The sequence below is a fragment of the Nothoprocta perdicaria genome, unplaced genomic scaffold, assembly GCF_003342845.1.
Source record: "Nothoprocta perdicaria isolate Ctin4 unplaced genomic scaffold, notPer1 scaffold_441, whole genome shotgun sequence".
Classification (NCBI taxonomy): Eukaryota; Metazoa; Chordata; class Aves; order Tinamiformes; family Tinamidae; genus Nothoprocta; species Nothoprocta perdicaria.
The window spans coordinates 44,292-60,748 of NW_020455690.1; the positions used below are offsets into that span (position 1 = coordinate 44,292).

A 16,457-nucleotide genomic window follows, 5' to 3' on the forward strand; every position below is an offset into this window, starting at 1 on the left:
GGGGCTGGTGCAGGGTGCAGCACCGTGCTCAGCACCACGGTGGGTGCTCGAGGGGCTGGTGCAGGGTGCAGCACGGTGCTCAGCACCGCGGTGGGTGCTCGAGGGGCTGGTGCAGGGTGCAGCACCGTGCTCAGCACCGCGGTGGGTGCTCGTGGGGCTGGTGCAGCCGGCGGCACCGTGCTCAGCACCACGGTGGATGCTCATGGGGCTGGTGCAGGGTGCAGCACGGTGCTCAGCACCACCGTGGGTGCTCGTGGGGCTGGTGCAGGGTGCAGCACCGTGCTCGGCACCGCGGTGGGTGCTCGAGGGGCTGGTGCAGGGTGCAGCACCGTGCTCAGCACCGCGGTGGGTGCTCGAGGGGCTGGTGCAGCCGGCGGCACCGTGCTCAGCACGGGCAGCTCCGCAGGGCGCCCTGGCTGCAGCTGTGCAGCAGTCACACATAACTGCATGTGCTGAAAGGATGGGAGAAAGTGCCCCTTTTCCCTTGACGTGAGGGCTACCCGTCAAGAGGCCAGCCCGCGGCATTCCTTGCCCTCTCAAGCACTGGAGATCTTCTAAGCCATTGGGAAAGTGTTGACATTAGGGAAAGAAACTGGTCGTGCGGCTCGTCAGCTGCATTCCTTGAGTAGCCGGGTACATTCCAAGGCAGCTCAAAGCCAGGCAGGGTCGGGAGCTGCTGGCAGGGGCAGTGAGCGGAGCAGCACACAGCTCCGGGGGCAGGCAGTGCCAGCTCCGGGGATGCGCTTTGCTGCAGCACGGTGCTGCTGGTACCCGAAGGGCAGCTCCAGCGAGTGCACGGGCACGCTCTGTGCTGCATCGCTTCGTGTCGGCGCCTGCCGGGAGCTAATGACCGAGAGCTCGGCGTGCGTGGGCTGGGAGCAGAGCTCTTCCCCCCTGAGCTGAATGCGCGGGGAGACGAGTGTCCCTCAAGTGCCGGAGCGCCACAGGAAGAGTCCTGTGTAGCGCGAGCTCGCGCTCCCACTGCTCTGGAGGAGGAAAGCCCCGCTGGGCATCCCTGGAGCACGGCTGGGCTCCTGCTGCCCTGCGCCACCGCTGGCGATGGCGCCCGCGGGACAGCGCGCCCGGTGCCCTGCGCCCGCCGCGTGCCCTCGCCCCGCTGGCCGGCGCCCCCGGCCTCACGCTCGCCCCTCTCTTGCAGGGCATCGTGGGCAACCTGTCCAGCGGCAAGTCGGCCCTGGTGCACCGCTACCTGACCGGCACCTACGTGCAGGAGGAGTCTCCGGAAGGTAGGTGGCTGCGCGGCCCCTGGGCGAGCGCGCCCGCTCGGAAGGCGACTCCCCGTGTGGGCGCCTGCCGCTGCCCCGGGGCCCTGCAGCCTCGCTGGTGCTCGCGGGCGCCCTCCACTCGCTCCCGCGCCTCCCGCTCCCGCCTGACCCGCTGCTTCGCTTTGTTCCAAGGTGGCCGATTTAAGAAGGAGATCGTAGTGGATGGTCAGAGCTACTTGCTGCTGATTCGCGATGAAGGGGGCCCCCCTGAGCTGCAGGTAGGAGATCTGTACCTCCCGAGACCCCTTCCCACCCCCTGCCACGCCGGAAGGAATAGAGGGTCCTTGCAGAAGGAACTGCCGAGAACTGGGGAGCAGTTCTGGGATAGAGGAACGCAGGGCTGTAAACAACAGTTAGGGCGACCCAGTGCTGGAGACTAACAAGTTCTTAGAAGGGCAGGGCCTGCGTTAGGGGCTGCCTTTCCCCGTGGTTGCCGCTCGCCGCGGGCCTTGCTGCGATGCTGAGCAGCTCGTGGCGCGGCGTGGGGCCGCGCCGGCCGCGGGCGCCCACCCAGCTGCTGCGCTGCCCCTCGCTGCCACCCTCTGCGCGCGCCGCGCTCTAACTGCTGCTCTCCTCCAGTTCGCTGCCTGGGTCGATGCCGTGGTGTTCGTGTTCAGCTTGGAGGACGAAATCAGCTTCCAGACCGTGTATAACTACTACCTGCGCCTCTGCAGCTACCGGAACACGGCGGAGGTGCCCATGGTGCTGGTGGGCACCCAAGGTGAGAGCAGGGGGCCGCAGGGTCCTCCCTGCCGCGGCGAGGAGTGTGCGGGGTGCGCGCTTGCAGGGAGCGCGGGGCAGCCCTCCGCCTCTCGCTGGGGCATTGCATGAGCTGCTCGGTCTGGCACCTGAAAAGCAGCGTTTGGGACAGAGATATTTTCAGGTCCCTGTTCCAGGATGCTGTAAATGTTGAAAAATCCATTTCAGCACGTTTCTTCCTGAGGAGAACTGTGCTTACCTTCCCACTGAGCCACTTTCTTCTCTGAAATCCATGAACATCTTACATTTCCCTCCCTCCTGCAGTCCTGCTGGCATCCTCTGCAGTGACTGAGACAGGGGCAGGGGTCAGGGCAGGGCCCCCCTGCATCTTCCTAGGGCCACCTGCAGTAAGAAAGGTTTGAGGGGATGATAACTTGCTCTCAGCGTCCTGGGAAGGGGCCTGAGTTGTTGGGCATCATCTTCTCTGAGGTGCTGCTGGTGCACGCGTGGGTGTGCAGAAGAGCAGCAGCAGCCTGGGGTGAGCCTCTGCTTTCTTCTTCCAAGCATGAGCTCCCAAGCAAGAGCCAGGCAGGAAGCTGTAAGGCCACGTGTCACTTCACTGCACCGTGAGGCTGAAAGTGGGAATGGGAACAGAGAGCGAACGAGGGGATGGGGTGCCTGTGCCCAGGAGACAGCGAGGTGGCTGTGACAAGAGGACACTGGGCTCCAGGTGCCTCAGTTGTGGTCGCCTCTTTTGTCTGTGGCAGGAGGGAGAAAGGATTCTTGATGCCTGGGGCTGTAGGGGTTGTTGAGATGTAAAGGCACCCACAGAAAGCAAGAGCAAAGAATGGAGGATGTGAGGAAAGAGACGGTCATGGCAGAACTTAGTCCTTAAGTATTGGGATACACTGCTGGGATCATACTCTTCATGAAGATAGAGGTCCTAGGGTTGGAACTAGGCAAGGACAGTGAAAGAGGAATCTCAATGGTGTCTGCTTCGGATCCTAGATGAAAAGTAGAATAAACATTAAATTTCTGATGCTTAAACTTGTGAAATTAGTTACAGGCCTGAGGGATCTTGGTTCAGGGCTGGGCTGGGGTGCAGAAATGTGTTGTGGAGCCTCAGGGCTGAGAAAGAGCGACGTGGCAGAGGGCTCGGTGGTCACTGCTGTCCCACGTTTACAGCCAGCTTGAGGTCACAGCCACGGCACAGTCGCACTAGCAACTCGGTAGACCAACTCAAGAGAATTTCTTAATGACAGATCCCTTTGACTCCTCCTGACCAGACTCACTTGCAGCCCCTATTTGTCCTGGCATGTCTTGATGAATTCAGATCAGTTTCTTCTTGGGAAGATAGTTTTTCCATACCACATGAGCGTTTAGTTGCCAGCTGGGTTACACTTTAAGCCCATTTTTAGCATGGTCTAGCAGTGAAGATAATTCTTGAGTGCATCCTAGCAGAGCCATCTTTCCCACTTGACTGAAGGCCGTACTGTAAGCTGTGATGATTAAAAATCTAGCATGTTTGAGATATGCTGGTAAATCCATTTTACTCTGCAGCTGAGGCGGACTTGGAGATGAGTGCACCTTGTCGCTGCAGCTTCCATGACCAGTCATACACCTACGGGTTGCAATAAATTGGCTGTTTATGACATCTGTGAACTGCAGCTTCTCACGATGGCTTCAAGCCATCTCCCTGCTATGAGGTGTCCTTGCGCTATATTCGCTCAGGTGCACTGTTCACAGTGTTGTCTTGTGAACTCTTGATGGTAGCTCCAGAGCCAGGCAGCCGTGCTGCCTTGTGTTGGCTTTGTACAGATTTCTGGGAAGTAATTCCTCTGTCTTCAGAAATGCCAGTGTCTGCGTGGCTAGGAAGGTTCAATAAGGGTATTTTTAAAATGTTAACAAATCCATGTTTCTGCAAGTGTGGAACATCATGCATATCCCATACATTGATAGGACGCCAGGTGTGCTATGTAGGTGGGTATCCCAGCAGGCAAGGATTGGAACGGGGACGGGATTGTGAGCTGTGAACGGATGGGATGGGGAAGCCTATTTTCTAACCTCCTCTTCCTTTGGTTTCCAGATGCCATCAGTGCCACAAATCCCCGAGTCATTGATGATTCCCGAGCGCGGAAGCTCTCCAATGATTTGAAGCGCTGCACGTACTATGAGACCTGTGCTACCTACGGACTGAATGTGGAGCGAGTCTTCCAGGATGGTAACTGCAGTCGGGTGGAGGGCGTCTGAGCAGGACGGCAGCGCTGTGCCAATGTGCAGGCTTGCAGTGCATAGACCACAAGATCCCAGTTAGGCAGGAGTGCTCCGGGGAAGGCACGGAAAGTCAGAGTTAAGCTCATGTGCAGTCGCTTTATGTGCAGAGAGCAAGTCCTAAGAGCAAGACTTGCTGGTTGTGCCTGGACGGATTCCCTTGGGCATGATGCAGAGAGGAGCTGCACGGGTGTGTGAAAGGAGGACTTCTGCAGAGCAGCACCTTCTGCTGCCTTCGGCACACGTAGCACCGTGTGCTGGGGACTTGTGCCACACACCAGAGAGGCCAGAGGGGACATCCCTGCGGTGGCCCTGTGCAGCACAGCAGTGTGTATGAACCAAAGGGCTGGCGGGCCTGGAGAAGTGGGTTTGATTACGTATGGCGGAGGAGAAGAGGAAGCAGGAGAAATGTTGGGCATTAAGAGTAGGAGAACCACAACCAAATGGCCAGTTGAAGCAGCTGTTTCTAGTGGGAAGAGTATGTGAAAAGGTATTTCTACTTAGACTTGGAGAAGGATCCATATAACAGGGCTGCTACAGGTGGAAGAGGGAGCCCAAACCATATCCAAGGAGCCTGCTCTCTGCCCAGATAAACCTGTCCTTGAATGGCTGTGCATATTCCCCTCTCCCTTTCTCAGCCCGGGTTTCTAGAGTGCAGTGGGCATCTCTGTTCAGTGGATGGAGGGTCTGTGCAGGGCTGGGTGGCTAGACAGCACAGATCTGCTGGAGAGCAAGAGAGCTGAGCTGGTAGGGGAGTGTTTGCAAGTGGCACAGGGGACATGGAGAAAGTCTGGAAACTTAGTTTTCCAAGTAGTGCAGCGAGACTGTCCAAAACCAAAACTTTTGCTCAGTTCTCTGCAGCATGGCAGGATAGTCTGTGGGCAAGACACAGGACTGAGCGTGTCACCGGCTTCCAGGGCCTCCTTCCCGCTCTGGGCTGGGGCTTGTGATGCTCCTTCCTCTGCACAAGCCTCCGAGCTTGCAGTAATGTGCTGTTGATGTGCTGAGGATGACAACCAAAGCGACTGCCTGCCTGCAGGAGCGTGCAGAGTTCTCCAGCTGCTGGTCCTCCTCTAAGAGGTCTGACATACCAGGCAAGAGAGACACCTTTCAACTCGTCCCACTTGGACCTGTGTCCAGCCAAGCGAGGGATCCCCCTGCATCCATCAGCCTCTCCATTGGTTTGAGATTCCTGGAGAAGCTGGAGCAGTATCATCAAGCCTAAATACCCTGCTGCGTTACTGCTCCCAGAGACCAGGCTTCTGTGTTGTGTCCTCAGGCCGTCTGCTCTTTCCATTGACATGCTTGTTGACCTCAGCTTCACGTGCTGCCGCTCCCTGTATCTTTGTCCAGCAGCTCTAAAGCTGCTCTGTTCTGTGAAGCCTCTTCTGACTGTGACCCCTTGCTTCGTTAGCCTGAACTGGTCAAGTTGTGTCAGTTCCTCTGCACTAGGTTTCCTAGAAGCCGATGTAACTTCATGGTTGTTTCCAGCCCTCTCCAATTTGTTGATATCCCGGTTTTGAGTGTAGACCTAGGACTGGCTGTAGGACCCAGTAATTCTTATTGCTAAATGCACTTTTCATCAGAAAAGCTCTGAATTGTAGAGTCTTCATCGGAGTGCTATCTCTGCTCATCTGGAGACAGGGAAAGATGCTCAAGAAGGCAGGCAGCAAGTAAGTGCAGGGTGAGGAACAGCTATGGAACGACCTCAGGGCCACAAAGAGGGACAGCAGTGGCAGAGCTCAAGAGCTCTGTTCATTGTGATGTGGTGATGTGGCAACTAGGTCAAACGCTGATCCAGATGAGGTGCTGACAGAGGACCCTTTGAAGAGTGGTCCATGAGTTCATTGTGACCACGGGGATTACTAGAACTAAAGAATTAAATCACTTTGACTTGCTGGTGAAGTTTTGTATATGGGGAAAAGCAAATGTATTTCTATTTTTCAGTGTGAGGAAAATTTTCTTGGTCCTTGGTTGTCTGTCTCCCTTCCTTCCACCCTTCCTTTTAGCGAGTAGTGGAGACCTGGTAGGAGAGAAACACTGTGCATAACTGAAGACAGTGAACATTTCCAGAGGCCTGGTAGGGCAGGATCTGTTAAACCGACCAGCATCTTGCAGAGCAAACCTGGAGCAATGGGGAGGCTGTGTGCACAGTTGATCTGGGCTTCTGGAAAGTGTTTGCTGCTGTCTGGCACTAAACTTGTTCAGCGGATCATAAGGATTGGTTGTCCCCCTTCTCTGAAGGACAGTGTTGTGGAGAATGACAGAAGGAGTTGAGAAGGGGAGGAGAAAGGACTGCAGGATTAGGTGCGGCTCGTTGCTTGGCTACTTCTCCTCCTTTTTAATCTGAAGATGAAATAAATTGTACTCTGGGGGTGTTTCTTCTCTTTGACCTCAGGGAGCATAGACAACATGACTTTAAATGGAGAGGTGTGAGATGAAATGGAGGGTGTGGGAGATGAATGGAGGGTGTGAACCCTTGTGTGAGAGCAGGGCTTGGAGCTGTTGGCCCAGGTCTGCGTAGCGAGCTCTTCCTCTTGGTGGGAGATCTTCACCTGCTGCTTAGAGGCTCCACTCGGTGTCTGCAAGGCGCTGTGCTCAACCTCAACCCTGGCTTTATTCCTGGTGTTCTGTGAACTGTGCCAAGGAGCAAAGGGCAGTGAGGCTGAGGGGGAGATCCAGAGAGTGAGGATTGCAGGGTGTGCGATGATCTGAGACTGCTCAAACCAAATTAATGTGTAGCTAGATGCTCTTGCTGTGCAGGAACGAGGAGCGTGGGTCATCCCTACACGAGGAGGAGCCTGATGGTGCCCTTGGGTGCATAAACAGGGAAGCATCAAATGCACACGTGGATGGAGTCTTATCTTCGTAGCAGAGCATTGCTGGAGTGCGCTGTCAAACTCGGGAATCAGCGTTTCAAAAGAGAGAAGAGAAACTGAGAAGATAAAAAAGGCACAAAAATTAATCAAAGCCTGCCAAAAACATTCAACAATGAGGCACTAGAAGAAGCTATCATTCAATTTATCAGAAAGAGGATTGCGAGGTGGCTTGATTGCAATATCTGAGTATCTACATGGGAAGAAAATCATAGATTCTGTGAGGCTCTGCAGGTGAGCGGAGATGTAATGCCTGAAGCTGGAGCCTGTCAAATTCTCATTTTGCAAATTTTTTACCCCTCAATATCCCTCTTTTTTAACTATTGGAAAAGGTGTCTTAGGGAAGTGCTGTATTCCGCATCCTTTGCTTTCTCAGAATCCATGTGAGTTCCTCTGTGGAGGAGACTTTGCCCATGCCCGGTGCCTGGGGCACTGTGGGATGCTGCAGGACGCGAAGATCCGCCTGGAAGTGGAGAGATCCTTCCCGGGTGCCTGTGCCGATGCGCCGGGTTCCTGCACGTGCCCGGGTGGCGATGGCGTTTCCTGCAGCGATCGGCCTTGGTGCCGCCCGTCCACCCGCGCGGGGCTCCCGGCACCGGGGACTCTGCCCCGTCTGCACCGTGATTCAGCAGAGCTTTTCCAAGGGAGCACAGCTGGTTGGCTCTGACGTTCCCCATGGAGAGATCCCGCTAAGGGCAGTGGATACCCTTGGAGGAAAGCATGTACTGGAGAGCTGTGGGGGAAACACGTGGTAATAATCACGAGTGGCACATGGAACATGGAATCCCACCATTTTGGGAAGATCTGGAGAAAACATCACTCACTCAATGCATTCAGCTGCCCGCTTAGCTGCAGGAGCGCAGGGTCCCGGGAGCGCCGCTGTGGCACGGGAAGGACAGGGAGGCAGCGCTGGCTCCGAGCTGCCCCGGGCGTCCTGGGGCCTGAGAACATCCAGGGACTTCCAGCGTCCCGTTCTGGAAGAAGCTGGCACGACAGGGTGAGCTGTTGTTAGAGTAGGCAGGCGGCTCTTCCTGATGAGCCCTGCTGGTTCCTGGTGCCTCTGGTTAGAGGCCTGGTGGATTGAGAGGACCTTGCCTTGCTGGAGACGCGCTTTACCAGCCAGGCCCCGTATTTACCTGCTGTCTTCAGCACAGACTGCTCAGTGCACAGGTGGCTGCCTGCCCCGTACAGCTTCTGTGGTGGCAGCAGACGTGGAGAGCACTCTGCCGTCTGCTCTCATCGCGGAGCTTTGTTCAGTCCAGCCTGTGCAGAGCATCTCCGTTCCCAGACAGTCGGTGGGCACTGACCTTCTTGGGGCAGCGAATGCTCCAGCGCGGTGCGTGGGGAACATCCATCCTCCTGCTGAGGCTTTGCGGGCTCCCTTCCCACTCTGCTGTGCGCAGCCCGGCGCTGTCTGCACGCGGTGCTGCTGCGTGTGGGCGACGCTCGGAGATGCACAGCTCTGGATCTTCGCTGCCGGGGCAGAGATTCCTCAGGTGCTTCCATCTGCTGCGGTGCCTCCTTTCCGCCCAGCTCTGGCAGAGACTGTTCCTCTCTCGGTGCCTAGAGCGGTTTCTGGTGTTTGGTCTCCGCTGCGTTCGTTGTGTTGTGCAGGGGATCTGGATACCACATGTGCTCTGTGGCCGATGCCACTGTAATCACGGTGACTTTTGGGGTGGTAGATGTTCTGCCTTGGCAGTCAGGCTTCTGTGAAAGGACTGCCCTCACGTGAAGTTGCCCCTTCCCTGCTTGCAGGGCTGGTTTCTTGCATGCAGAAGTCCTCCCTGAGCTGCTGTTTGCTGTGTAGGAGCTGCACTTCTCTGGTCCTTGCAAAGCTGCTTCCAGCATCAGCACTTGTCGCAGTTCCTGCTTTGGTGAAAGGACAGGTCAGCCCTTGGCTTCAAGTACCATTTGGGGATGACCCTGGCACAAAGCTGGAAGAGAGACCTAAGCTGGGCTCTGTACTGCAGTGTCAGGACTCTGCAGACATGAATTTATAGACTCAGAGTTTTTCCAGTGGCCGGGCTGGGTCACCCCGAAGGGATGGATTAGCGGGCGGCTTTACTCATGGCAGAGGTCCTGGTGAGGTAAGAGCTGGTATGGAGCGTATCTTCCCTGGCACGTTATTAAAGACCTTTATTCTCAGAATCGCCTTCACAGAGCTCCGGCATTGCAGGAATCTCCTAGAGCAGGTCCCAGGACAACAGCAGGGAGCGCCATGTGGAGGCACCTCAGCCTTCTGGGTGTCATTTTAACAATATTCCTTCACCATAGAAAGGTGAAGGAACAAATTTTCAAGAGCCCTTTGGCAGGGATCGTCCTGGAGCTGGTCTTGAAGAGGATCCAGCTTTGATGATGGGCGTGCATGGAGAGGACAGCAGCCCGGTAGCTCGTGTTGCAGAGGCTCCTCGTGCTTGCTCCTAGCTTGCTTTGTGGCAAGCTGAAGGTGAGCGCTGCTCTCCTCCCTCTGGCCCAGAGCACTGGAGAGGACGGCTGTGCCTTGGCATTGCCTGTCTTTTCCCATCACTTACAGAAACCTTCTGCGGAATTACTTGCACCAGATCTTCTGTTCATCTTCCCTCCTCTGTAATGAGGTTGCAATTTTGGATTTTAGCTTGAAAGCGCAAGGGAAGCTTGCTTGAAAGCTCCTCCATGTGGCAGTTGCTTGTTTAGGTTTCTGTGTGCTGGGTGGAATTGCTGGCTTTGAGTGTCATTTCTTTTGCTTAGATGTGAGGTGGATTGTTTGATGCCTTCAGGGATGATGGACATCATTGCTGCATGTTCCAGACTTGTGCGTGAGAGCTCAGCAGGAGCATTTCCATGGAGAGCGCGAGAACTGATGTGCAAGGCTGTGTGCAAGGCCCAGTGATTCCAGAAGGTGCCATTCCCCTGGACAATGCTTCTGTAGAGCTGTTTCTGCCCTGCTTTGGACCATCCAGTGCAGCCCTCTCTTTGTCCAGAATCTCCTCCCATTGCTGACTGTTCCTCGTAGCATCTGCACAGGAGGTTTTCCTGCAGAATGCCTAGAACAAAGCGTGGTGATAAACTGAAGTAAGTTGTGTGATGCTCAAGAGCTCCGTGCACTGCAGCACCATCCATCATGCTTGAGGAGCCCGAGCAGTGCAGCGAGAGGCGGAGGTTCTGCACTGGTGCAGGGCTCATCCGTGATAGCCCTTAGGATAGCCTTAAGGATGCTAAGGATCCTTAACGAGATCTTAATCCCGTTGATCGTGCTAGCAGACAAAGCCAGACACTGCCTCGCGATGCCTTTGGAGCAGCCCGCTGCTGTAATTAGCTCCATTATTGCCATTAAAGAATGAGCGAGCAGGTAGGGGCTGTGCCAGGTTGCTGGCACGGGGCAGCGCTTGCTACGAGGATTTTCGGAACCTTTCCCGAATCCCTCCCTTTTTTCCCCACGGGTGACTACCTCATCCTCCCTTTCCCAAGAGAGCGCTCTCTCCTTCTGTCTTCCTCAGCATTTGGACCATCCCGTGTCCTGCATATGGGGAAATCTACTGCCTTCAATTTGCTTTCTCTGGTGAGATTCTGACTTGCGTATCATCTCTACCCTGAAAACTAAGAGGTTTTTCTCTATGGGCCGTGCAGAAATTTCCCTTCTCATATCATCTCCTGCCATCTATTTTGGACTCCAATCTACTTGAGATTTCACAAGCTGTCCTTGACCTGCCGTGGGGTGTTCTGTTGTCATGACATTCCTGAAAAAACTTCCTAGAATGTGTCCTGTGATAGGAATTTTGCCTCAAGTCAATGAACTCCCATTCGAAGTCACTGGTATTTGTTACTGGTCCCATTTGGGTGTGTGTCTGCGGTCTTTGGGACCAGTGGCCTTCGTGTGCTGAGCACGTTCTCACCAGAGCGTTTTCATTGCCACTTCAACAGCGTGAAGGGTGAGAGGATTTCGGGCTTGCCTCAGAAAAAAACTCCTGCTTGTATTCTGTGATGGATATTTTTTTTTCCTAATCATTCTCCCAATGCTGGATTTAGTTTTGCCTGCACCAGACCTGTCTGATTTCCATGTCTGCTTCCAAGCTGTCTTGTCTTGTCTGGTGAGGCAATGGATATTCACCCTGCTCTGCCCTGGGTGCCCAAGCCCTGGGTGCCGGAACCCGTGGAGTCCTGGTGAGGCCGGCAGCGCCCGAGGCCACGGTGGCTCTTGGAGTTATCCTGCCCTGCAAGGAAAGCCGAATTCCCAGCTTCCAAATGCCTGCTTGTAAGGGTGGAACCACTCCCTGCCAGCCCTTCATCCCCGCATCCAGAACCTGTTTTCCCTTGGGACAAGAGGGTCACGGAGCTCCCGGAGAGAGTCCACCCAGAGGGGATGAAGGCTCCTCCCAGAGGGGATGAAGGCACCAGAACATCCCTGCTATGAGCAGAGGCCAGGAGAGCTGGGCCTGTGCAGCCTGGGGACGAGAGGGCTGAGGGGAGGCCTCGTCAGCACGTACATCTGCACAGAGGGTGTGCGGAGCACGGGGCCAGGCTCTTCTCAGTGGTGCTCAGCCACAGGACAAGAGGCAGAGACCACAAACTGAGGAACAGGAAGGTCCATGTGAACATGAAAGAAAATTCCTGGACTGTGGAGGTGATGGAGCACGGGAACGGACTCTCCGGGCAGGCTGTAGAGCCTCGGTTGGTGAATATATTCAAAAGGCATCTGGACGTGGTCCTGGGCAAAGTGTGGAAGGTGACCCTGCTGGAGCAGGGGGATTGGGCCAGATGATCTGCACAGGTCCCTTCCCACCTCAACCTTTTCATGACTCTGTGACATGGGATGTTCCCAATGGCTCAGTTCTTTCCATCCTGTCCATCTGTCCCCACCTGGACAATAGGCAAAAGAAAAGAAGAAATAGCAATGTGTTCTCCTGGATTCCCCCAATTCCGGCTTGTTTGCTTTGTGGTGAAAGGGTGGGAGATTTGGAACACTGGCATGCAATTTGGGGCTGTTGTGATCTGGTAGGGAGGTCACAGGAACCAAAAGAGTAGGTTTTAACCTTAGTTTTTAGAACACCTGGAGACTGTGAGGGTCAGAAGCACCCAGGTGATGGAAGTGACCTTGCCCAGGCTGTTCACTTCAGCTGCTGCACCTCCTGTCAGCGCCTCTGTCCTCACCCTAGGAGCCTCTCTGAAGCGTAAGCGGCTGAGCAAGCACTGGGTGCTCTGAGAGGATGACTGAGAAGTGTCTCTGGCTGCCCAGGACTTCTCCCGTAACAACCTTGGGCGCCACATATCTCTTTGCTCTCCATGTGAAGTCACTGCTTCACGCGAGACCCATGGGGGCAGGCAGCCTTCAGGGGCTTAGCCAGTCCTGCCTCCTGCAACAGCCGCTGGCAAAATAGCCCGTGGCCACGCTGTGTAGCAGAGGCAGGGCAGTAGCAAGGTTGGATATTCTGCAGAAGTCCTCCTGTTGACGTAGGGTGGCTTCTTTGAGAGAAAGGATTTGGGTCTTACTGAAGCACCCTGAAAATTTAGGGGGTGGAGAAAGATGTTTTCCATGTTCTGACTCTCTCTCTCTCTCTTTCAGTGGCCCAGAAGGTGGTGGCTCTACGGAAGAAACAGCAGCTTTCCATCGGTCCCTGCAAGTCCTTACCCAATTCACCCAGCCATTCATCTGTCTCTGCGGCCTCCATTCCTTCTGTTCACATCAACCAGGTGGGAAATCGGAAAGCCCGCGAGCCCATGCACTGCTCCCCACACCCGCAGGTCTCCTCACCCACTACACAGCTTGTTTGGTCTAGAACTGGGCTCAGACTAAAGCCCTGTTGTAGCTTTTGGAAACAGCAAAGTGGTTGTCACCTCAGAAGCTGCTGTTGAGAGCCTAGAACAGCTCGTTGCTTGCCTTGAGATCATGTTTATGTGTGAACCATCAGGCTTGGCTCATGGTCTCTAGAAGCTGTGGAGATGCTCACTGCAAAGTCATGAGCACCCTGAGCAAAGAAGTTCCTGGGCAAAGCCAAAGGGAGGTCCATGGGCATCAGCGTGGCCCCAGGAAAGCAGCACGCCTGTCCCGTGGAGCGGGACATGGACGGGCACAGATGGACTTAGAGGGCCTGCTCACCCTGCAAGCAGCAAGCTGATGGTCTGGTGTTCATACCCAGGTGGATGTTTTAGGGATGTGTTTAGCAGGGAGGATTCAATAGTGGGTCTTCTAGAGGACCCAATAGCACAGAAGGGGAAGGAGCTCCTTGGAAGCTCTCCTTTCTGCCAGGGAAGGGTTCTTTGCTCTTCCTTAGGCACTGGCTTAGCTTGGCAGAGACTCTCATGGTCCCCATGCTGGGAAGATGGTGAAGCCAGACTGCCTTGTTTCACTTTGGATGATACAGGAGGGGCAGGTCAGGAACCAAAGCCAGCGGCCGTAGTGAGTGCCTGGCAGAAGAGGTCCTTTGGACAGCCTCATGATTGCATTCATGCTTTGCTTCAGTGTTTGGTGAGCACACACACGCAGAGAAGGCTCCCTGAGGAGGAAGGTGAAAAACCTTGAATGTTTGGGTTTTGGGACAATCAAGTCAGCAGATCCCAGCTCTGAAGCAGCTGGCATGTGAAATGACAGGGTCTGCAGCAGGACTTCACTAAATTTGTCTTGTTTGGTGTGCTGCTCTCAGACTGCCAAAGGAGCAATGGTTTATGCAGCTGCGAGCCCTTTGGTCTCCTCACCAGTGAGCAAAGCTTGGAACAACTTTTTAAGAAGAGAGCAGTGAAGGGCTTAGGGGAAAATGGAAACCCAAGATAAAGTAAAGCAGGTTTAGCAAGATTATCCCAGACTGGTGCTGTTTTTTCAGGAGGAGATGGGTCTTGAACCCAAGGGTGTATCTGAGTCTGTCCGGGCACTGGGTGGACGTTTGATGTCCCACGACACGGGAGTTGCTGCTATGCAAACATGAGTGAGATCTGCAAACACTGGTTTGACCCCTACATTGAGGATTTTGAAATACCTGCGTGAAGTGTCTCCCTGGCTACACATAGTTTTAATGCTAGACTAGAAGTAGTTCTTCACAGGTTTTTACAGAGACCTGTGGCAGCTTCCCGGTGCTCCAGAGCACCTTGACACCGGACAGAGATGGAGGAGGACGTGCCAAGTCCTGCAAACAGCCAGAAGTGCCCAGTGAAGCTGTGTAGCTTCCTGATCAGGGCTTGCTTGTGTCCCGCTCTTTGGGACACAGGAGCTGTCTGCAGGACACCTGCAGCCTTGCTGTGCCCTGCGCTGTGGCACCACACGGGCGTTTCTGAGGGGTTTAGTAGGAGACATCTGAGAGGAGGGACAAGCCTGGAGAAAATGCAAGTTTGAGGATATCTGGTAACCTGAGTACCTTCTTTGCAGAAGAATTGTAAAGACTTACATTGAAAGGGGAGGCATGGTGAAAGATGGCCAAGGGCAGTGTTCTTCGGGGATGAGTTATACTCGTTTAATATTGTCTTCACTGTCCACAGTATGAGAAGAGGATCCTAGCCCAGGTTTTCCCATGGTTTCTGCATTGGGCAGCAGGTTTGTAGGGAAGATAAATGTGTGTTCCTCGTGGTGTAGGGTGGGAGGCTCCTCAGCCTCATACCAGTCACTCGTGCTTAAGTGTGGGTTCAAACTGGAGCAGGAACAGAAAAATGCACGTGGGAGGGAGAGGAGATCCCAATACGAGAGGAAATAAAGTGCTTGGCTTGTTTAGCTCAGAAAAATGGAGTCTGAAATGGAGGAAACCTGACTCCTAAAACTGGGAAAGGAAAAAACTTGACAAAAAAGAAGGTGCTAGAACAGAAGAGGAGAATTTAAGACTGGCAAAGCCAGGGTGGGCCGTCAGAAGTGGTGTGTGTCCTGGCCTTGTTGGAGAGTCTTGCTCAGAAGCCTCCTTCCTCTCCTATTCTTTGCCCAGAGCACCACGATACCCTTTCAGTGCGGCTTGTTGGTGACTTCTGTGTCGAGCTCAATGCTGGCTCCTTGGCCCGAGACAGGACCTTGAGAGGCAGCACCTTGCTGTGCTCCCATGACTGTACCGAGGAAGCTGAGGTTATTCTGGGTGGAAACAGTTCTTTCTAATGGGAAAACGGTGCTACTTGTGAAGCTTTTTAAGCAAGAAATGTTCTCTCATTGTCTGGACTATAGGAGTGTCAGCAGAGATGACAGGCCATGTCCTGGTTGTGCTCTGAACCTCTCTTGAGCTCAGTGCCTCCCACGCTCAACAAATCCCTATGCCAGGTCGGAGATCAAAGTTGATCTCTGCTCCTGGGCTCCTCTGTGGTCCCAGCAAGGAGCACAGACCCTTCCTTCCGCAGTGGCCTGCTCCAGCGGTCTGCTTTGTGGTTACACATCTCCGTTACAAAAAGTACTTCTATAAATAGAGTATGAAGCAATAAAACTGATGAGTGAGTGTAGCAACCACTGAAGTATTTCCTCATTCTCCCTTGGCCTGAGCAGGAAGGTCTGGAACCGTTTCCCAGTCCCCAAAAGGGGCTGAGAAAAATCCATGGGAGCAAATGCAAGTGGGTTTGAGGAACACTTTAACCGACCCCTGATGTGTCTAGAGCGGACCTGGACGGAGGAGCGTGTGTGCCGGGGGGCCGGCTTCCCCTGCAGGACACACGGCCAGTGCTGAGCACGGCGGGCTGGCAGCCCCCAGAGCCGCAGCGCTTGTGGCAGCACGGGCACGAAAGGGGCCCGTGTCTCTGCTGAGCCCGCTTGGAGCCTGCGTGGTGGCAGAGGTGACACTGGGGCAGCAGTGGTGACAGTGGTGGCAGCAGTGGTGACAGTGGTGGTAGCGGTGGTGATGGTGGTGGCGAAGGTGGCAGAGGTGGCGGTGGCAACGGTGGTGGTAGTGGGGGTGGCAGACGTGGCAGTGATGGTGGTGGTGGCAGCAGTGGTGACAGTGACAGCAGTGACCGAGGTGATGGTGGTGGCGGTGGCAGCAGAGGTGGCAGTGACAGCGGTGATGGTGGCAGTGGTGGCAGCAGTGGTGGCAGTGGTGGAGATGGTAGTGACAGCAGCAGAGGTGGCAGTGGTGGCAGTAGTGGCAGCAGCGGTGGCAGTGACAGCGGTGATGGTGGCGACGGTTGGTGGCAGTGGTGGCAGTGACAGCGGTGGCAGCGGTGATGGTGGCAGTGGTGGCAGGAGTGGCGGCAGTGACAGCAATGACACTGGTGATGGAAGTGATGGTGGCAGCAGAGGTGGCGGTGGTGGCGGTGGCAGCAGTTGCAGCAGCAGTGGCAGTGACAGCGGTGACAGCGGTGATGGCAGCGGCAGGGGCAGCAGCGGTGGCAGCGGCAGCGGTGGCACACGGTGCCTCTGGCTGGCAGCAGCAGCTGCAGCAGCGGTGGCAGTGACAGC

General features: G+C 55.1%; 1 protein-coding gene across 1 annotated transcript in view; it reads left to right on the plus strand.

Moving 5' to 3' along the window:
• Window positions 1-16,457, plus strand: part of LOC112953399 (arf-GAP with GTPase, ANK repeat and PH domain-containing protein 3-like) — a gene marked incomplete at its 5' end in the record, with an annotated part of 87,902 nt that overhangs the window by 12,756 nt on the left and 58,689 nt on the right. Inside the window, 5 exons of the mRNA XM_026046449.1 lie at window positions 1,160-1,247; window positions 1,419-1,504; window positions 1,866-2,007; window positions 4,072-4,206; window positions 12,672-12,799. Of these exons, the coding sequence (XP_025902234.1) occupies window positions 1,160-1,247; window positions 1,419-1,504; window positions 1,866-2,007; window positions 4,072-4,206; window positions 12,672-12,799 (579 nt within the window). The remainder of the gene's footprint in view (window positions 1-1,159; window positions 1,248-1,418; window positions 1,505-1,865; window positions 2,008-4,071; window positions 4,207-12,671; window positions 12,800-16,457) is intronic.